The following is a 23,428-nucleotide window of genomic DNA, read 5'->3' as shown; positions in this document are numbered from 1 at the left end:
GTGGGAGTTTCATGGCTCTGAGTGGCTCTTAGAGGCATTATCTTCAGTTAACGAGGCTCCTCTCTGAGTGTGGCGCTAATTTCAAGAAGTTCAAAATTTAGCAACAACAGCGTGGCACAGCTTGTGTACGAGTTAATGCGATGACTTAGAGGAATTTGCGTGGTGCTTACAAGTCTGCTAAAAGCCCATTATCTGTGCGCCTGGTACCTACGCAGGACCTGAAAGGCTATTTTTGGAGCGGCTCTCCTCTTGCGCACACAATTCCACCTGCTCTGTGTGCTGGACTCCATATAAAATAATTATTTTGTAGCAGATTAGTCATTTTCTGCCAAACCTTGGATGCAGTAAATACCTCTAATCACTTCTGGAATCACAGAGGACTGTTTTTTTCCTCTCTTTCCTGCTCCATGTGGAACAGCTTAAGGTAACTATTTTTAATGGTTTTTATAGCTTGATAAAACAGTTCCTAGCTGTAAAAGTATGTCTGTTGTATGTTGATGTCTGTTGTATGTAAAAGTATGTTAATTTAATATCTTGTTAATGGATCACATGAGCTCCGCTGTGTGTGCGCACTGCGCACTGAGGAAGTGACTCATCATCACGCTTCAAATGAGCATTTAGACAGAACGCCAGATCACAAAAGAGTGCTTTTTCAGTCAATATTGGATGAACACAAAGTTAAAATTTGGGTGACTGTGTGAAAGTGGATGTGTGTTTAAAGCCTTGGAAGAAATAACTCCAGTGAAGCCGCTAAAAGCAGAGCAGAAGCTGTGCACCGACACAGAAGGAGAGCGTGAAAAAGAGCGATTTTGAAGACATAACACAAAGTTAAAAGATGTATCACGGTGACTTGTAAGCTGCAGAAGAAATAAAGGAAAAAAAAATATATATATATATAAAATGATCCACAGGTGCATATAATTAAAGCAGCCACTTCATTCTGTATGCAGAACGGCACCGCACTCAAAAGAGCGCTTTTGCAGAAATAAACGGACAAACACAAAGTTAAAAGTGGAATCACAGTGTAAAAATGACTGTGTTTAACGCCAGGGAAAAAATAAAGCCAGCAACCCATGGATGGAAAGGAAGCCACTTAGAAAGAGCACAGAGGCGGCTGTTCATGAAAGGACAACAGCAGCACACGCGCAAAAGAGCACTTCTGCAGAAATAAACGGACAAACATAAAGTTCATTCATTCATTCATCTTCTACCGCTTAGTCCAATTAAGGGTCACGGGGGGCTGGAACCTATCCCAGCAACCATAGAGGGCAAGGGGGGGTACACACAGGACAGGACGCCAGTCTGTCGCAGGGCCACAAACAGACAAACAAACACAGACACACCCACACACACACCCACGGACAGTTTAGAGTCCAATCCACCTAACCCGCATGTCTTTGGATATGGGAGGAAACCGGAGCACCCGGAGAAAACCCACGCAAACATGGGGAGAACATGCAAACTCCACACAGAAAGGCCACGAGAATTGAACCCACGACCTTCTCACTGTGAGGCAACAGTGCTAACCACTAATCCACCGTGCTGCCCACAATCATAAAGTTTTGTGTGTTTAAAGCCACAGAAGAAAAGCAAGCCGCGGAGCCAGCAAGGAGCACATAGGCGGCTCTCCAGGAACCCGTGGTTTGGTTCTAGCTGGTCTGGTGCATTACAGGTGGACAGCAGCCTGGCGCACAGCGCACAACCATGGAACTGTACTGGAGTGTCTATTTTTGGACTGCGTTTAAAAAATGTGACATCTTTAAATGCTGCTGTGAACCTGTGAATTGAAAACCCACACTTTAAAGGGACCAGGTGTGGGAGGGCTGGAGGTTTGGACCAAACCCATGCTTAAACGTGCGCCAGCATGGCGTTATCATGGCGCTATCATGGTACTACGTGGCTTAATGTGGCTGATGCAAGCCATTCGAGGCTCTAATGACAGGTCGGTCGTGGCTCACTAGAGGCTGCTACGCGGCACATGTGGGGTACAGAGAGGCACATAGTGGCACCTTCATAGCGGATACGTGATAGATGAAAACGTGGGTTATTTTTCGAGTAATTGCTGACACACCCATGCGTGGCTCATTATTCATCCTTCATTAGCTTAGCTAATTATAGGCCAATCTCCAACCTTCCTTTTCTCTCAAAAATTCTTGAAAGGGTAGTTGTAAAACAGCTAACTGATCATCTGCAGAGGAATGGTCTATTTGAAGAGTTTCAGTCAGGTTTTAGAATTCATCATAGTACAGAAACAGCATTAGTGAAGGTTACAAATGATCTTCTTATGGCCTCGGACAGTGGACTCATCTCTGTGCTTGTTCTGTTAGACCTCAGTGCTGCTTTTGATACTGTTGACCATAAAATTTTATTACAGAGATTAGAGCATGCCATAGGTATTAAAGGCACTGCGCTGTGGTGGTTTGAATCATATTTGTCTAATAGATTACAATTTGTTCATGTAAATGGGGAATCTTCTTCACAGACTAAAGTTAATTATGGAGTTCCACAAGGTTCTGTGCTAGGACCAATTTTATTCACTTTATACATGCTTCCCTTAGGCAGTATTATTAGACGGTATTGCTTAAATTTTCATTGTTACGCAGATGATACCCAGCTTTATCTATCCATGAAGCCAGAGGACACACACCAATTAGCTAACCTGCAGGATTGTCTTACAGACATAAAGACATGGATGACCTCTAATTTCCTGCTTTTAAACTCAGATAAAACTGAAGTTATTGTACTTGGCCCCACAAATCTTAGAAACATGGTGTCTAACCAGATCCTTACTCTGGATGGCATTACCCTGACCTCTAGTAATACTGTGAGAAATCTTGGAGTCATTTTTGATCAGGATATGTCATTCAAAGCGCATATTAAACAAATATGTAGGACTGCTTTTTTGCATTTACGCAATATCTCTAAAATCAGAAAGGTCTTGTCTCAGAGTGATGCTGAAAAACTAATTCATGCATTTATTTCCTCTAGGCTGGACTATTGTAATTCATTATTATCAGGTTGTCCTAAAAGTTCCCTAAAAAGCCTTCAGTTAATTCAAAATGCTGCAGCTAGAGTACTGACGGGGAGTAGAAGGAGAGAGCATATCTCACCCATATTGGCCTCTCTTCATTGGCTTCCTGTTAATTCTAAAATAGAATTTAAAATTCTTCTTCTTACTTATAAGGTTTTGAATAATCAGGTCCCATCTTATCTTAGGGACCTCGTAGTACCATATCACCCCAATAGAGCGCTTCGCTCTCAGACTGCAGGCTTACTTGTAGTTCCTAGGGTTTGTAAGAGTAGAATGGGAGGCAGAGCCTTCAGCTTTCAGGCTCCTCTCCTGTGGAACCAGCTCCCAATTCAGATCAGGGAGACAGACACCCTCTCTACTTTTAAGATTAGGCTTAAAACTTTCCTTTTTGCTAAAGCTTATAGTTAGGGCTGGATCAGGTGACCCTGAACCATCCCTTAGTTATGCTGCTATAGACGTAGACTGCTGGGGGGTTCCCATGATGCACTGTTTCTTTCTCTTTTGCTCTGTATGCACCACTCTGCATTTAATCATTAGTGATCGATCTCTGCTCCCCTCCACAGCATGTCTTTTTCCTGGTTCTCTCCCTCAGCCCCAACCAGTCCCAGCAGAAGACTGCCCCTCCCTGAGCCTGGTTCTGCTGGAGGTTTCTTCCTGTTAAAAGGGAGTTTTTCCTTCCCACTGTAGCCAAGTGCTTGCTCACAGGGGGTCGTTTTGACCGTTGGGGTTTTACATAATTATTGTATGGCCTTGCCTTACAATATAAAGTGCCTTGGGGCAACTGTTTGTTGTGATTTGGCGCTATATAAAAAAATTGATTGAATTGAATTGAATCATTATTTGCTGGGACCCAGGCTTTACAAACTGAGGTGAAATTAGAAATGAACACCAGAGATAATATTATGCATCAAAATGACATATGACAGATATCAGTATCCAAAAGTGTATAGGTTTTCGATGGCTTTATTTATGCAGCACTTTTTTTGTGGTGGGGGGGGGGCTGTATAATCAACAGTTAACCAATGTGCGTGTTAACTGGACATATTGTGACTTGTATTTTTATAGACAATAAATAAATACATTTTAATTTTTTTTATTTTCACAAATTATTTCATACAAGTGGATTTGTTAATTGTTATAGTCGACTAGTTCCGTGAATGGGGTGAAGTCTGCTACGTGTGATTGCCTTGTTTACGCTTGTACTATGTTTCTTTTCTCAGTATTTTCTCGTGACAAGCCATCCTTGGTAATGTTCATTGCTTGCTTAATTTTTTTTGCATTGAATAATCTTTTTGGTCGTTTCTGTGTCCCTCTCGGTGCTCTGGCTTTCTTCTACTTCCAGAGACATGCAGGTTCGGTGAAATAGTGACTCAAAGTTGACCGTAGGTTTGAATGCGTTTGTTTGTCTGCATGTGGCCCTGCAATAGACTGGCGTCCTGTCCAGGGTGCACTCTGTCTCTCACCCTATGCCTTAAGACTGCTGGGATAGCCTCCATTTCATGGTTTGGGCTACATGAGGAGCTCATCCATGGTGCAATTCATACTAACTGAATGATTTCCCCTGTTCTACTTTCTCACAAATGTACATAACATACATGACTCTGGTGGGACTCAAACCCACAATCTCTGAATCTCTTCATGTGGATTTAACTAGATGTCCAATGTGCTATCCTTTGTTCTACAGAGCCACCTATCAGTAGCATGTTTACCTGATTTATGAAACCGTGATTATGTGCTTCAGTATTTGCATTCAGTGGTTTGGACTCCAACTGTAATAATAAGAATGTTGGGCAACTCAAGGCAATAGTTGTCTCTGCCTCAAATGTAAACCGTTACTGCTATGTTTCTCCAACCTCTGTGGGAGTTGATGTGGGCGGGAAGCTTGGCTCCCTGTTGTCCTCTTATCTCTGTTTCCTTGTGTTGATTGTGAGTAGGGGGTACAGTCGTGACTGTTTGTTCAAGCTATGTGGGCTGTGGCCACAACATGTTACTGCTCTGCAAAATGTTTTTGGAATAACTTATTTTTAGTTTGAGAAACTTAAAGCAGTTTGTGTTGGGAAAGTTAATGTTACAAATTAATGGCATGTAATGCACAACTTTTTGCACTTTTTTTTTGTCATTCTGTTGTTGATCATGTTGGCATGTCTGGAAAATCTCAGCCTAAAATCACTGTTGTTGCTGTGGTCTTTGCACAGGTTTCTTGTTTGGTGTCTGTCATAGCTCAGGCTGTTTTTTTTTTTAACAACAGGTAGTTTCCTGTATGACGCTTCTACATCTCTGAAGGTTTTCGTCACTAATCTGGCAGTTTTTATTGGTCAAAGAAGGTTATTCTCTGAAGAAACATAAAATGATCATAATTGAATGTATATAATACTTTCAAGTAGAAGATATTATGCTCCACATAATAAAATCATATACAGTGGTCCCTCGGTATAACGCGGTTCACCTTTCGAGGCCTCGCAGTTTCGCGGATTTTTTTAGTCCAATTTTGCATGCTTTTTTTTTTTTTTTTTTTTTTTTTACAGCACATTGTGTTCTGCATCCTCATCAAGCAGGCTGGTCGCGGCACCGCGAAGGCAGAGCACACGCATTGTGTTCTGCGTGTCTGTTTATAAGAATCTTCTCGCCCAGAAAAAAAAGAGCGCCAACAACTACCCATAACTGTGTTCTTCACTCCGAAAAGACACTTGCAGCGAGGTGTGACTCAGTGGAAAAAGGCGCGTCAGCGGCGCGGTGCCACGACGAAGAGGCGCGAACAGAGGAACTGTGAAATACTCGTCAGTCACTATTAATAATTTCTTATGTGTCCAACCTCGTAGGTTGATCATTAAAATTAAATTTGTTAGTTCTAAAAGTCATCATAATTATTTATAGGAAAATGTTCTATTTTTATTTCTTAATCAAATGTTTGGGCCTGAAAACAGGTTGGTCTTATTTTTCTACTAAGGTTTGAACTTTGAGAGTGTTCACACATGAGAGAAAAGTGAGAAAATGTTAATGCCTGTTTGAGAAAAGTGTATAAAGTGTGTAGTGGGGGTTTTTTACAACCTTAAAACATCTATAATAATTGTAAAAAATAACGCTGACTACTTCACGGATTTTACCTATTGTGGGCTATTTTTAGAACGTAACTCCCACGATAAACGAGGGACCACTGTAACACAATTATAAAATACCCTTAACTGTATGAGCATTGTGGTTTTTATAATTTGCAGTTGTTTAAGTAATTATTAAGATCCTATTGTCTTATGTACAATTTGTACATGTTCAGTAACGATGCAGAATCTCTCTCTCTCTCTCCATACAAATACATATATATATATATATATATATATATATATATTTTTTTTTTTTTTTTTTTTAATTTATTTATTTTTTTACATAATATATGACAAAGAGGTTATATTTATACACAAATGAAACAGAGTTTGCAGCTAGCAACCAAACTGTGACTTCATGGTGCAGCTCTACAATGATTGGCTGTCACCCCTGCCACTCAAAAAATAAACTGAACAGATTGAAACAGATTGTGACATTTTAATCTCTTAAAATACCTGTTAAAATAGGTCAAGGTTAGCCATCTTTGAACTTGTCCAAGGTCTGAGTCCCAAGAATGTTCCCTGTGAATTTGAAGACTGTGGCAGTAATAGGACTGGACTTATGTTGAGCGCGGACAGACGGACGCAAAACCCAATGGCCATATTTTGGCCATGTGTAAAAATTTTAACAGAATAGTAAAACAACTTTGCATGAAAACCAAGTGCAAGTAAAATGTACAATCAAGTAAATTGTAATAAATAAGATAAAACATTAAAACTAATTAGAACAGTACAAAATTAATAGGTTTTAAGATATGCCATGAAAGGCTCAACTGAAGTGGTCTTTCCAGTAACAGGCAAACTCTTCCACAAAATAGGAGCATGGTAGGTTAAAGCTGTGAAGCCTCCAGAATTATTTTTTACCCCAGGGACACAGTGTAAGTCCATGTCATGTGACCACAGTGCATGAGAAGGCACGTAAGGTTTAAGCAAGAAAGGCAGGGACATGTCCATTTAGAGCCTTATATGTCAGCAGCAAACCCTTGAAATCTGCTCTTACAGGGAGCCAGTGGAGAAAAGTCAGAACATATGTGATGTGTTCAAATCTTCTGTTTTTAGTCAAATCTGAAGACATCTCATACTATTAAGTGGTAATCCAGAAAATAACACATTCTGGATGACAGAAAAACATGAATCAACGTTGCCTCATCTGCCATACTCAAGTTAGATCTAATCACTGCAATATGCTATTTGAAAAACTGCTACGTTACTACTGCTGCTATTAAAAGACCATTTTGGTCTTTTGGCTTGGTGTGTATATCAGACATGCTGCAGCTGATGGTTACCTTTGTGCATGAACTTTTTGCAAAGCTTATGACAGATGAGTTGTGTCCTCGCTCATCTTTCAGCTCTCAACTGGCACGTGTCACAGAAATTTGCAGGTCAACCACATATTTTACTCACAAGTCCAAAAAACATTATTTATTTGACCAGATGTTCCCACTTAATCATTGGAGAAAAGACAGAAAAACTCCACAATCACATCATAGATCCACAGACACGACACTCACTGGTCAATTCATTAGGTATGTCTTGCTTGTATTAGGTTTGTACCTTCTTTTCCCCTTCAGAACTGCCTTAATACTTAGTGACATAAACTCAGCAAAGTGCTGGAAACATTCCTCATAGATTTTGGTGCATATTGACATGACAGACATCACGACAGACAGATGCCACACTGTTATACAACCAACAGACTGAATTGGTCATACAAGGCAGGATGGATCCATGCTTTCATGTTCTTTATAACAAAATCATCTGAATTTCACAGCAGAAGGTGAGACTCATCAGAACACACATTTAGTCAGTCTTCACTATTCAACGTTGGTGAACCTGTTGTGACTGTAACCTCAGTTTCCTGTTCTTTGCTTGCTCAAGTGGCACCCGGTGTGTAGCACATCTGCTTCAAGGTTCAGCTTGCTGTGCTTTCAGAGATGTTCTTCCGCATAGTGCGATGTGTAAAATGGTTATTTGAGTTACTGGTGTCTTTCTCTCAGCTTGACCCAGCTTGGCCATTCTTCTCTGATCTCTTTCATCAACAAGGTGTTTCACCCTTTCATCTACAAGCCACTTTCAACCAGTGTTCACCAAGTGGTTCTTCTTTTCTAACTATTTTCTGTAGGTCCTAGTGATGGTTGTGTGTGAAAATCTGAGTAAACCAGATGTTTCTAACAAAGTCAAACCAACCCATTTGGCACAACCAAACATGCTGTAGACAAAGTCACTTAAAACCTTAAAATCTGCTCTCACTGGGACAGGAAGCCAGTGAAGGGATGCCAAAATGGGTGTAATGTGGTTGAACTTTCTGCTTCGTGTCAAAAGTCTGGCAGCAACATTTTGAACCAATTGGAGACCCCTAATGCTGGACTGCAGTAAACCAGAAAATAAAACATTGCAGTAGTCCAATCTGGAAGTTATCTGTTCTAGATTGGACTACTGCATGGATCATGGTCTCAGAATCAGCCATAGACAGGATGGGATGAATCTTCGCTATATTTCTCAAGTGGAAGAAGCAGTTCTCGTAATATTTCTAATGTGGAGGCCAAAGGACAACATAGGATCAAAAATTACTCCAAGGTTCCTCACTTTGTCTATGTGATGTATGACACACGAGCCAAGGCTAAGCGTTAACTGATCAAATTGATGCAGATGTCTCACTGGACCAAGAACCATCATTTCAGTCTTATCAGAGTTTAAAAGTAGGAAGTTTCTAGACATCCAGCTTCTCACTGATGCAAGGCAATCTTCTAAGGATTTTATGTGGATGAGATGACCAGCAGTTATTGGCCTGTATAACTGAGTATCATCAGCATAGCAGTAAAAGGTAATCCCAAAGCACTGCATTATGTGCCCAAGGGGTGCTATATAAAGGGAGAAAAGCAGGGGGCCTAAGACAGACCCCTGTGGAACCCCAAATTTCATGTCACTGAGGTTAGAGGTAGTGTTACTGTACAAAACGTTTGATACCGTGGATCATCATGTTATACTCGATAGGTAGGAGCATTACTTTGGGATTACTGGAAGTGCCCTTGTGTGGTTGACGTCATACCTATCCAGTTGCTCTCACTCTGTTTTATACGATAACACTACCTCTAACCATATGAAATTTGGGTTTCCACAGAGATCTGTCTTGGGCCCCCTGCTTTTCTCCCTCTATATAGCACCCCTTGGGCATATACTGTGGTGTTTTGGGATTGCCTTTCATTGCTATTCTGATGATACTCAATTGTACATGCCGATAACTGTTGGTAATCTTATTTCCATAAAAACACTACAGAAATGCCTTGTATCAGTGAGAGGCTGGATGTCTGGTAACTTCCTGCATTTAAACTCTGATAAAACTGAAATGACGGTTCTTGTCCAGCAAAATATCGACATCAATTTGACCAGCTAGCGCTTGGCCTGGGTTCGTGTGTTATACATCATACAGACAAGGTGAGGAACCTTGGGGTGATTTTTGATCCTGCATTGTTCATTGGCCTCCACATTAAGGATTCTACGAAAGGTGCCTTCTTCCGTCGCGAAATATAGCGAGGATTCGTCCCATTCTGTTCATGGCTGATACTGAGACCCTGATCCATGCTTTTGTTTCTTCCAGATTGGATTATTGCAATGTCCTATTTTGGGTTGCCGCAGTCCAGCATTAGGGGTCTCCAATTGGTTCAGAATGCTGTTGCCAGACTTTTGACACAAAGCAGAAAGTTTGTCCACATTACAACTGTTCTGGCATCTCTTCATTGGCTACCCATCTCTGTGAGATCAGATTTTAAGGTTCTGTTATTAGCCTACCAAATTGTTCATGGACTCCTTTATTGTACTTTTTTATCTTTTAATTGTGCTTTTTAATTTTTGTTTTTAAATTAATCTTAAATTGTTTTTGAATTGTTTTGTGTGACATGCCTTAGGGTGATCCTGTAGTGAATTGGTGCTTTCTAAATTGAATAAATTGAAATTGAATTGAAAAGATATACATAATACAGTGAACATTCAGTGTATAGAAGACTCAGTACAAATGTAGATCGAAATCCCATCAAACAGACTAACAAATAGGCTATTATACAACAAACTTTGAAATGTTCTACCACATACTTGTTCCATGTAAAAGAGTTGATTATAATGAGTTCAACTCTTTAGATGGGCAGATGAGATAATCAGTGAAATCACTTGTTTTAGGTGGAAAAGTAGAGGCAATACATGGTAGGACTTTCACTAGGGTTTTCCACCTCTGCTAATAAAATTAAAAGATGCACCGCAGAATGTAATACTCAGTCTATGATTTTCATTAATTATTAAGTTGAACATTGCATTTATTATTGCAAATTGGCACTTGTAAATCCTGAGGATTTAGGTTCTATTGAAATGTTGGTCATTTGTATAAACATTGTTATTGGTCCTAACAGATTGTGCAGTTTTATCTTCATTTTGCGTGGATGATTTTGAAATTCCTGCATTTTCTCTTAATTTTCTCTTTAAGCAGTCTGGTAAGTCTTATGTAGGTGTGGGTTATTAGTACCCACGCCTACATAAGATGCCCAAATTGAATTGTTTACCAGCAGTGGAGCCACGGATAGAATGGTAGAGCTGATTCCAGTGTGGGTAAATGACTACCAATGTTTGTCCCAGCTGGCATATTGGGGGTAGCATTATTTGCATTCTGAGTGAATGTCAACTATAACATTTTGGCTATGTGGTGCATTTCTCTGGGGATCTCCCAGCATGCAGGTGGCTCAGTGTGGTTGACTCCAGCTACTGGAGAAGGCCAAGGGGGGCACTCACATTTGACCTGACTGCAGTTAGATAGATAGATAGATAGATAGATAGATAGATAGATAGATAGATAGATAGATAGATAGATAGATAGATAGATAGATAGATAGATAGATAGATAGATAGATAGATAGATAGATAGATAGATAGATAGATAGATAGATAGATAGATAGATAGATACTATAAAAGTAACAATAAATAATACAGCACTATTAAAATCAAAGTAAAAGGAGTTAAGGCATTGCACGGAACATTTCTGGCTCACTTCTCCTGCTCTTGGCTGAAGTGGCCACATTAAACAGCCTGATGGCGTGAGAGACAAAGGAGTTCTTCAGTCTCTCAGTGGAGCACCTCACTGCGAGGAATCTGTTGCTCACAGAGCTTCTCTGGTAGGAGAAGACCGAGTTGAAGGGGTGGCTCAGAATGTACAGGATCGCCTTGATCTCTCCAAGATCAGGGCGAGTTGATACATTGCTTCTTCTGAGAGGTGGGATGAGCTGTTTGTCTGACTGGGTGGTTGCCATCTGGAACCCTTGGTGGTTACGAGGTGACACAGCTGACTTGTCACACTCCAGATGCCGGCTCAGCTGAGGAAATCTGAGCAAGTGTGCCAGGGAAGGGTTGGGTCCGAGTTTGGCTCAGAGAGGCCCAGTACAGCCAAATTTGCTGTCCAGTTTTCATGTTGAGCATGGAAAAGTCAATACAAGATATCAAGAAGAATTTTCCTGTCTGATTTGCTGTGTCAGCTGTAGTGACATGCCAATTAAGGAGAAGTCATCCAACTTTAAACTATTTTTGACACTTTTTGTACAGCCGACCGAGGTTTATGAAAGATACATTACTTCAACAAGCACTTATTTTTATTTGCTCATCGGCTTAGAGAAATAAATATGACATGCATTCTCCAGAAGTGTATTGTTCAACATTTTCCTATGGTCTAGTGTTACACAAAAAAGGAAGGAAAAAAACCCCGAAGGAAATCACAGTATATCCAAATAACAAATTACATTCCTTGGAGAACCACGTGTCTTAAAAGTTGAGGTATGTGACAAATCGGCATGCATGTATGGTTGGTCATGTGCATAGTATCATGAGATAAGTGTAACATACCAGCCCTATGGCATATGCAACTATTTGTTTTCATGGATACAACAGAATGTGTTTGTTTTCATCAAGAAGGAATCATTTGTAAAAGTATCAAAGGCACAATTGCACTGGTGGCCTTGAGATAGAAATGGCAAACACATGCCCCCCCCTCCAAAAAAAAAACAAAACACAACACATGTACATCTCCAGTCCAGTACTGGAAGTAATAGATGTTTGTTTCTACGTGTCTCCACATGTTCACAGCCAGTAAAATACTCTATGAACTTTTCTTTACCAAGAAAAACTAGTGATTAGACATGTCCTGTTTTATATTTTTTTATGTGTTTCATTTATTTATTTATTTTTTAGATTTAAATAAAAAACAGCAGGTTTTTAAAAATGTCAGAAGTGTAAAATCACAGTAAGACTGACAGCTTTTATCTCTCTCACTCTCAGTCTCTATTGATCTCCTTCCAGGACTATCTTGGCTGTATAATCGACTGTGGCGCTCTGCCGTTGAAACCAGAGCAGGTCAGCACACTCTTCTGCAACATCGAGGACATCTACGAATTCAACAGGTGAGACTGCTCCTGACTCACATCTCACATTTGTCATCATACGGTGATCATCGAGGAGAATGAGCAAGCAAAACTCTACCAACTCCACGGGTTCCTCTGACCCCCCGAAATAACACAAATAGCACTGATTGTTGATTTTGAAAAATATGGTAGGGATCAAAATGTGAAGGATTAAAGCAGCATGTGAGGTCTTTGCATTGTTGGATGGTTTATGGAAACTTTATGAGTATTTCTATTGAATATGACTTGTAAAAGCGTTTTCTGGTCATGCCGTGAGAGCTGAGCACAGAATGGAGTCTTTGTGAACTTTGACTGGGGGATACACTGTAAACTTGCACAGGGATAAAAGTCAGCCATGGAGGAGTTGTGGTCTTGCTTGGTTTGAGAAACAACACAGTGCGCTGGTGTTCAGATATTGATTGTGGTTTACTGTTGTGTTTTTGGGAGAGCTTTGTTCAGCAGCACGGTATGATGTCACTGCCTTTGGTGCGCCTTTTGTTTTTGGAGAGAACAAAGTCATTATGGTTACACCACAGATATAAGTGACGTCATCTAAAAGAATGATTTCGGTGGTTTCTGACCACGCACGTCCATGTACTTGAACCCTGCTGTTTATGCTTGTGCTCAGAGTCATATTACACCATGATAATTGTCAATCTGCAACTCATTTGTAATTATGGTATACAGTCACCGCTAATTGTAATGCAGCTCATAAGTAGTTTTGATTATTTTGATGATTTGATTAACATCATAAAAATAGGGTTGTTCCATCTGTGTCTTCAGAATTTCATCAAGGGAAGGCTTTTTCTTTTCTCTTTTACAAGCCCAGGCATTACAGCAATAAAGGTTCTGATTTCATTTGATAATTGATTTATTTGCCAAAAATACTCTTTTTTTTTTTGCCTGTGAGTAACAGGGCAAACACAGAATTAATGGAGTGAGTGAGTGAGAGCGAGTGAGTGAGTGAGTGAGTCTGACAAACCTCCTTATGTAACATCACATCATAATGCTTCATATTCAGCTCTGAAATTTTGAGTTCTGATAAATACAGGTGAGGAACAGTGAAACTCCTAAGTTGAGTTATGTTGACATCTTTTAATAGAATTTACAGTTATTCTTTTATGTAGTAATTTAAATAGGAATGTTGACACAGTGAGACATGTCTGGGCGTAATCAGACAGGCACATGTGAAGTGGGCCTTTTAAGTAAGATAAGATAAACTAATCCTTTAATAGTCCCACAGTGGTGAAATTTACGATGTTACAGCAACACAGGGACAGGTAAAAGAAAAATAATTACAAAATATGAAAGTCAAGTTCTGTATGGATTCTGTATAACTATATATATATACGAGGTCTGCGAGAAAAGAAACCGACAGTTTTATTTTTAAAAAACTATATGGATTTGAATCACGTGTGATTACATCAGCCAAGCTTGAACCCTCGTGCGTATGCGTGAGTTTTTTCACACCTGTCGTTGACGTCATTCACCTGTGAGCACGCCTTGTGGGAGGAGTGGTCCAGCCCCCTCGTCAGATTTTCATTGTCTGAGAAGTTGCTGAGAGACTGGCGCTGTGCTTGATCAAAATTTTTTCAAAAACTGTGAGGCACATCCGAGTGGACACCATTCGAGAAATTCAGCTGGTTTTCGGTGAAAATTTTAACGGCTGATGAGAGATTTTGGATTGTTTCTATCGCTGTAAGGACTTCCCACGGAGTGTCACATTGCGCAGCGCTCCGAGGCGACATCATCATCCTGTTTCAAGCTGAAAACCTCCAAATTTAAGCCTCTGTTGACCCAGGACGTCGTGAGAGAACAGAGAACTTTCAGAAGAGGTCGGAATCAGCAGTTTATCCGGACATTCCACTGTTCTTCTTCTTTGTCTTTCGGCTGTTCCCGTTAGGGGTCACCACAGCAGATCAATCATTTCCATCTCACCCTGTCCTCTGTATCTTCCTCTGTCACACCAACCACCTGCATGTCCTCTCTCAGCACATCCATGAACCTCCTCTTTGGTCTCCCTCTTCTCCTCCTGCCTGGTGGCTCCATCCTCAGCATCCTTCTCCCTATATACCCTGGGTCCCTCCTCTGCACATGTCCAAACCATCTCAATCTCACCTCTCTGACTTTGTCTCCAAACCGTCCCACCTAAGCTGTCCCTCTGATATGTTCATTCCTAATCTTGTCCATTCTTGTCACTCCCAAAGAGAATCTCAACATCTTCAGCTCTGCCACCTCCAGCTCTGCCTCCTGTCTTTTTGTTAGTGCCACTGTCTCTAAACCATACAACATAGCTGGTCTCACTATTAATCAATCAATCAATCAATTTTATTTATATAACGCCAAATCACAACAAACAGTTGCCCCAAGGCGCTTTATATTGTAAGGCAAGGCCATACAATAATTACGTAAAAACCCCAACGGTCAAAACGACCCCCCTGTGAGCAAGCACTTGGCGACAGTGGGATGGAAAAACTCCCTTTTAACAGAAAGAAACCTCCAGCAGAACCAGGCTCAGGGAGGGGCAGTCTTCTGCTGGGACTGGTTGGGGCTGAGGGAGAGAACCAGGAAAAAGACATGCTGTGGAGGGGAGCAGAGATCAATCACTAATGATTAAATGCAGAGTGGTGCATACAGAGTAAAAAGAGAAAGAAACACTCAGTGCATCATGGGAACCCCCCAGCAGTCTAAGTCTATAGCAGCATAACAAAGGGATGGTTCAGGGTCACCTGATCCAGCCCTAACTATAAGCTTTAGCAAAAAGGAAAGTTTTAAGCCTAATCTTAAAAGTAGAGAGGGTGTCTGTCTCCCTGATCTGAATTGGGAGCTGGTTCCACAGGAGAGGAGCCTGAAAGCTGAAGGCTCTGCCTCCCATTCTACTCTTACAAACCCTAGGAACTACAAGTAAGCCTGCAGTCTGAGAGCGAAGCGCTCTATTGGGGTGATATGGTACTATGAGGTCCCTAAGATAAGAAGGGACCTGATTATTCAAAACCTTATAAGTACGAAGAAGAATTTTAAATTCTATTCTAGAATTAACAGGAAGCCAATGAAGAGAGGCCAATATGGGTGAGATATGCTTTCTCCTTCTAGTCCCCGTTAGTACTCTAGCTGCAGCATTTTGAATTAACTGAAGGCTTTTCAGGGAACTTTTAGGACAACCTGATAATAATGAATTACAATAGTCCAGCCTAGAGGAAATAAATGCATGAATTAGTTTTTCAGCATCACTCTGAGACAAGACCTTTCTAATTTTAGAGATATTGCGTAAATGCAAAAAAGCAGTCCTACATATTTGTTTAATATGCGCATTGAATGACATATCCTGATCAAAAATGACTCCAAGATTTCTCACAGTATTACTACAGGTCAGGGTAATGCCATCCAGAGTAAGGATCTGGTTAGACACCATGTTTCTAAGATTTGTGGGGCCAAGTACAATAACTTCAGTTTTATCTGAGTTTAAAAGCAGGAAATTAGAGGTCATCCATGTCTTTATGTCTGTAAGACAATCCTGCAGTTTAGCTAATTGGTGTGTGTCTCCTGGCTTCATGGATAGATAAAGCTGGGTATCATCTGCGTAACAATGAAAATTTAAGCAATGCCGTCTAATAATACTGCCTAAGGGAAGCATGTATAAAGTGAATAAAATTGGTCCTAGCACAGAACCTTGTGGAACGCCATAATTAACCTTAGTCTGTGAAGAAGATTCCCCATTTACATGAACAAATTGTAATCTATTAGATAAATATGATTCAAACCACCACAGCGCAGTGCCTTTAATATCTATGGCATGCTCTAATCTCTGTAATAAAATTTTATGGTCAACAGTATCAAAAGCAGCACTGAGGTCTAACAGAACAAGCACAGAGATGAGTCCACTGTCTGAGGCCATAAGAAGATCATTTGTAACCTTCACCAATGCTGTTTCTGTACTATGAAACAGCATTAGTATTCAGTACTCAACATTCAGTACTGCTACTGTTTTGTAAACTTTCCCCTTCACTCTTGCTGATATTCTTTGGTCACAAATCACTCCTGCCACCTTTCTCCACCCACTCCACCCTGCCTGCACTCTCTTCTTCACCTCTCTACCACACTCTCCATTACTTTGAACAGTTGACCCCAAATATTTAAACTCATCTACTTTCACCACTTCTACTCCTTGTAACTGCACTATTCCACTGGGCTCCCTCTCATTCACACACATGTACTCAGTCTTGCTTCTACTGACTTTCATTCCCCTTCTCTCCAAAGCATATCTCCACTTCTCCAGACTAGACTCAACTTGCTCTCTACTCTCACTACAGATCACAATGTCATCTGCAAACATCATAGTCCATGGGGACTCCTGTCTGATCTCATCTGTCAACCTGTCCATTACCACTGCAAACAAGAAAGGACTCAGAGCTGATCCTTGGTGTAATCCCACCTCCACCTTGAATGAGTCTGTCATTCCGACTGCGCATCTCACCGCTGTCACACTATTCTTGTACATGTCCTGCACTACCCTAACATACTTCTCTGTCACTCCAGACTTCCTCGTACAATGCCACAACTCTTCTCTTGGCACCCTATCATAAGCTTTTTCTAAGTCCACAAACACACAATGTAACTCTTTCTGTCCTTCTCTGTACTTTTCCAACAGTATTCTCAGAGCAAACATTGCATCGTAGTGCTCTTTCTCGGCATGAAACCATATTGCTGCTCACAGATCTTCACCTGTTTTCTAAGCCTAGCTTCTACTACTCTTTCCCATAACTTCATGCTGTGGCTGATCAGCTTTATGACTCTGTAGTTACTGCAGCTCTGCACATCACCCTTGTTCTTGAAAATAGGAACCAGCACACTTCGTCTCCACTCCTCAGGCATCCTCTCACTTTCCAAGATTTTATTAAACAATCTGTTTAGAAACTCTACTGCCATCTCTCCTAGACATTTCCATGCCTCCATTGGAATGTCATCTGGACCAACTGCCTTTCCACTCTTCATCCTCTTCATAGCAGCCCTCACTTCTTCCTTGCTCATCTCTTTTACTTCCTGATTTACTCTCACCACATCATCCAGCCTTTTCTCTCGCTCATTTTCTTTATTCATCAACTCTTCGAAATATTCCCTCCACCTTCTCAGCACACACTCCTCACTTGTCAGCACATTACCATGTGCATCTTTTACCACCCTAACCTGCTGCACATCCTTTCCAGCTCTGTCCCTTTGTCTGGCCAATCGGTACAAGTCCTTTTCTCCTTCCTTACTATTCAACTTCTTGTACAGCTCGCAATATGCCTTTTCCTTTGCTTTTGCCACTTCTCTTCTCACCTTACGCTGCATCTCCTTGTACTCCTGTCTACTTTCTTCATCTCTCCGACTATCCCAAACGTTTTCGCCAACCTCTTTCTCCTTATGCTTTCCTGAACCTCTTCATTCCACCACCAAGTCTCCTTGTCTTCCTTCCACTGTCCAGATGTCATACCCAGTACTGCCCTAGCTGTCTCCCTCACCACATCTGCAGTACTCTTCCAGTTGTCCAAAATTGCTTCCCCTCCAACTAGTGCTTCTCTCACCTGCTCGCTAAATTTCACACAACAGTCTTCCTCCTTCAGCTTCCACCATCTGATCCTTTGTTGAGCTCTCACTCTCTTCTTCTTCTTTACCTCTAAAGTCATCCTACAAACAACCATCCTATGATGTCTAGTGACACTCTCTCCTGCTACCACCTTACAGTCTGTGATTTATTTTAGCTTGCATCTCCTATAAAGAATGTAGTCCACCTGTGTGCACCTTCCTCCACTCTTATATGTTACCCCGTGCTCCTCCCTTTTTCATTTCATTTCATTTATTTATTTATTTCATTCATTTAAAAGAAAAAAAAAACAGAAAAGCAGAAATAAAGCATCTCCATTACCAGAATGAAAAGGAGCAGAGAGAACAAGTCTTATATTTTCTGCCCCTTTTTACAATACAATCTTTCAATATCCAGCGTCATTTTTCAACATTATTTAACAGATTGTATTTCTTTAACTTGTCACATACCACTGACTTATTTCATAATTATGACCATTATTAAATAGATTACATCTCTGACAGGTTACATTTTTAAACTTAAAACATTTTATACATTATTAACAAATTACATTTTTTTTTTTACTTCCTTACAGCCCACTAACTTATTTTATAGTTTCATACTTACTTAATACATCTAGTTTAATACGTTTTTTAAATAATTTAAGCGACCTTAATTCTTTAATTTCTTTGTTGAGATTGTTCCATAATTTTATACCATTTACTGCAATACTCCGTTCTTTTACTTTGGTTCTGTATCTTGGTTTTCTAAAGACTTCTATTCCTTTCAGTTTATAACTACTTACTCTTTTCTCAAACATATTTTGAATGTTTGTTGGTAAAGCATTTTTATTAGCTTGGTACATTGTTTGTAATATTTTCAAATCGACCAAATCACGAAATTTAAGTACCCTGTACTTAATGAACAATGGATTAGATGGATCTCTAAAACCACTGTTGCTAATCACCCTTAAAGCCCTTTTCTGCAGAATAAACAAAGGTTGTATATAAGTTGTATATGTTGATCCCCAGATTTCTACACAATAAGTTAAATATGGGAAAATCAATGAATTGTACAATGTTAATAAACCATAACTATTTAATGAATATTTTACTTTATGCAAAACAGCAATGGCTTTCGCTATTTTTCCTTTTATGTAATTTATGTGTGACTTCCATGTAAGATCTTCATCAATTATAACTCCTAAAAATTTCATTTCTTTTACCCTTTGTATATCCATTCCATCTATTTGTAATGACATGTTATTTTTTTTTTTGCTCTGTCATTAAACAATATGAAATTTGTCTTATTAATATTTAGTGATAGTCTGTTTATATCAAACCAATGCTTAACCTTTTCCAATTCTGTTTTTATCACTTGTGCTACTTCCTGTATATCTGATCCAGAGTAAAACAGCGTTGTATCATCAGCAAATAAAATGCTACCAAGCACATTAGATACATTCACAAAATCTTTGATATACAAAATAAACAGTTTGGGTCCAAGTACTGATCCTTGTGGTACTCCATAAGCAATATTACACAATTCTGATTTGATATTATTTATCTGAACAAACTGTTTTCTGTTTTCTAAGTAGCTTTTTACCCACTGATGTGCAATACCTCTTATTCCATATTGTTGTAACTTGTGAAGCAATCTTGAGTGGTCAATAACATCAAAAGCTTTTTTCAAGTCAATAAAAATACTTACAAAATAATCCTTATTTTCTATTGTTGTTGATATTTTCTCTATTAATTCCATAATTGCCATAGCTGTCGAATGTTTTGTTCTGAATCCATACTGAGCATTATTTAAAATATGATGTTTCTCAGTGAATTTATCCAACCTTGTCACAAAAACTTTTTCCATAATTTTAGAAAACTGTGGAAGCAATGATACTGGCCTGTAATTAGAGAATTTATGTTTGTCTCCATTTTTACATAATGGGACTACCTTGGCAATTTTCATTTCATCTGGAAAAATCCCTGTTGACAGAGACAGATTGCAAATATAAGTAAATGGTTCAATAACAGTTTCTATTATACTTTTTACAGTCATCATGTCTAAATCTTCATGGTCAGTTGATCTTTTGCTTACACAGTTTTTTTTACAATATTTCTTATTTCATCTTTTTCCACATTGTCCAGGAAAATACTATTGACCGTATTTACAAGTGTATGTAATGTATCTTCTACTATTGTTTTATTTCCCACCATACTTGATCCTACATTTGAAAAATAATCATTAAACCCATTTGCCACTTCTTTTATGTCATATATCTCTTTATTTTCAAACAAAGTAATTTGGAAAAGTTGCTTTCGCTCCATCACTTTCAATCACACTTTTTATAATTCCCCATGTTGCCCTCATATTATCTTTACTCTTATTTAATTGTTCACTATAATAATCTTTTTTTTGTTTCCTAATTATTGTCAATAGTTTATTTTTATATTTTTTGTATCTGTGTTCTGTTTCCTTTGTTTGCATTTTTAAAAAGCACCTGTATAAAAAGTTTTTCTTTGCACAAGCATTTTTTATTCCCTTTGTCAGCCATGGTTTATTTACTCTTTTCTTACTAATTTCTATTAATTTACAGTTTTTATTATATGATTTCATCAATATTTTCATAAATGAGTTATATGCTACATTAACATCACTGACATAAACTTCTTCCCAATTTTGATTTTTAAGATCATATTTTAATGCCTCTAAGGCTTTTACTGACTTGTCTCTTTTAAAGTTTATAACAGTTTTTTTCTTGTACCTATTTTTATATTTAAATATTGAAAAGACTGGTAAATGATCACTAACATCTGTCATCAAGATCCCATTCCTGATAATTTCATCTGTTCTGTTTGTAAATATATTGTCGATTACCGTTGCACTTTGCGATGTGATTCTGGTTGGTTTTGTTATCAAGTGGAATAACCCCAAACTATACATTGAATTCACAAAATCACTTATTCTTTGGCAAGTGGAGCTCTCTATGTTAATGTTAAAGTCTCCACATATAAAAAGCGTTTTGTTTTTAATTTGATGGAATAACTCTATTATTCTATCTGTAAATTTCACAACACAAGTATCTGGTGCTCTGTATACACAACTGATTAAAATATTTTTAGATGTTTCATGTACAAGTTCCACTGTTACAATTTCTATGATGTCATCCACAGTTGTCATTTCTTCTACAATTGTACATATCAGATCTGCCTTTATGTACAGAGCAACACCACCGCCCCTTTTATCTCTTCTGTTCACAAAATACAGCTCATATCCCTCTATTTGAACATCAGCCATGAGATCATCATTAAGCCAAGATTCAGTGATTGTAACAATATTAAATTTATTTTTAAACTGATTTAAATAATTTTTTATTTGCGACATTTTACAATACAAGCTTCGACTGTTTATATGTAAGAGTGACAGGGTATCTTCTGCAATTTTTTCACTATTTAGCTGTTCTACCGTATAATACTCACAACCAATTGTTTTTAAGTCAAATATACTTTCATCAATATTAGTGTCTATGTCATATATTTTATCATCTATTTCCATGTTTGATCAGATTTTTTTTTTGTTGGTCCAATTACCAACAGACGTCATATTTGATTGTCTATTCAGGTCTGTATTTCGTAAGGTCCTCCATGTTTTTGATTTGTATACCGTTTGTTCCTTCTTTCACTCTAATCCACACTCTACAATTCCAGACCCATGTAGCAACAATGTGCTTCTGTTTTTTAATAGTCTTGCTTCCCTAGCAATATCTGCATTTTTTTTTTTGTTAAATGCTCATTTATATAGACACTTGTTCCTTTCAAATTCTTTGCCTGTCTTAATACTTCATTTTTATATTTTCTGCTTGTAAATCGTATAACAATGTTAGACAGTTTATTTTTTCTATCTTTAGTTGGAACAGTATAGCAGTCTGATATTGTGTCTTGATGGATGTCAACACCATTTTGATATAAAAAGTTTGTAACTTGCTGTTCCAATGATTGTTGTTCTTCAGGTGGTGCATTCTCCCCACTGGTTCCACCAGAATCCACCACCCTTGCATATGTCCGATGCCTTGTTTCTAGTCCAGATATTATAACATCATCTTTTCTAGTGAATTGTTCAAGTTCATCTACACGTTGTTCAAGTTTCTTGATGATCTTGTCCTTCTCTTTAACTAGTTTTTGGAGTTCTTTAATCTCCACCGTCAGCTTGTCTAAATTAGACATGTCTTTTAATATCTGGTTTATTGAGGTCTTTATCTCCTCTATATTTTCCTCAAGTTTCTCCGTTTTCTTGGGTGGTGCCATGTTAACTATCGTGGCTTAGTATGGCCACTGTTAATTGCAAAAAACAATTTTCACCCGTAACCTCCACCACCACAGGTCCGGTCACCGCACACCAACCCTCCCCGTTGCTAACCTCGTTCACAGGCGCCCCCAGCCTCGGTCGTAGCCGCTGCTAGCCACGGATGTAGCCGCCATCAGCCAGGAATGTAGCCGTAGGCGGCCTCAGATGTTACCGCCGCCAGCCTTGGTTGCCGCCGCCGCCAGCCCCGGATGTAGCCGCTGTTAGCCTCGGATGCAGCCGACGCCTCGGGCCTGGATGTATCGCTGCCACCGATGCCTCGGGCCTGGATGAAATGCCGCCACCGATGCCTCGGGCCTGGATGAACTGCCGCCACCGATGCCTCGGGCCTGGATGAACCGCCTCCACCGATGCCTCCGCCGCCAGCCCCGGATGTAGCCGCTGCTAGCCGCGGACGTAGCCGCTGTTAGCCTCGGATGTAGCCGACGCCTCGGGCCTACATGTATCGCTGCCACCGATGCCTCGGCCTGGATGAAACGCCTCCACCGATGCCTCCACCGCCAGCCCCGGATGTAGCCGCCGCCAGCCGCGGACGTAGCCGCTGTTAGCCTCGGATGTAGCCGACGCCTCGGGCCTGGATGTATCGCCGCCACCGATGCCTCGGGCCTGGATGAACTGCCGCCACCGATGCCTTGGGCCTGGATGAACTGCCACCACCGATGCCTCGGGCCTTCTGTCTCAGGAAGTGTGCTGAAGAGTGTGAGACCTCACCCAATCCTCCTTCACAGACTGTGAAGGAGGATTTCTTAAAGTAGGTATTCACCACAGCCATTTCCATCCTTTTTGCAAAATCAACTACCATCTGTCTTTCCCCATTCCTATCCTTGATACCATATCTACCCATTACTTCCTCATCACCTCTGTTCCCTTCACCAACATGCCCATTGAAGTCAGCTCCTATCACCACTCTTTCATGCTTGGGCACACTCTCCACCACCTCAT

General features: G+C 39.8%; 1 protein-coding gene across 3 annotated transcripts in view; it reads left to right on the top strand.

Annotated features, from left to right (window-relative positions):
• plekhg2 (pleckstrin homology domain containing, family G (with RhoGef domain) member 2) overlaps window positions 1-23,428 on the top strand; it is a 372,433-nt gene that overhangs the window by 153,544 nt on the left and 195,461 nt on the right. For all 3 annotated transcript variants that reach the window (XM_034168230.1, XM_034168229.1, XM_034168231.1), the window contains one exon: window positions 12,461-12,561. In XM_034168230.1, coding sequence (XP_034024121.1) covers window positions 12,461-12,561 — 101 coding nt within the window. The remainder of the gene's footprint in view (window positions 1-12,460; window positions 12,562-23,428) is intronic.

This window comes from Thalassophryne amazonica, chromosome 4 (assembly GCF_902500255.1).
Source record: "Thalassophryne amazonica chromosome 4, fThaAma1.1, whole genome shotgun sequence".
Lineage (NCBI taxonomy): Eukaryota > Metazoa > Chordata > Actinopteri > Batrachoidiformes > Batrachoididae > Thalassophryne > Thalassophryne amazonica.
This window is presented reverse-complemented; position numbering and strand designations above follow the sequence as displayed.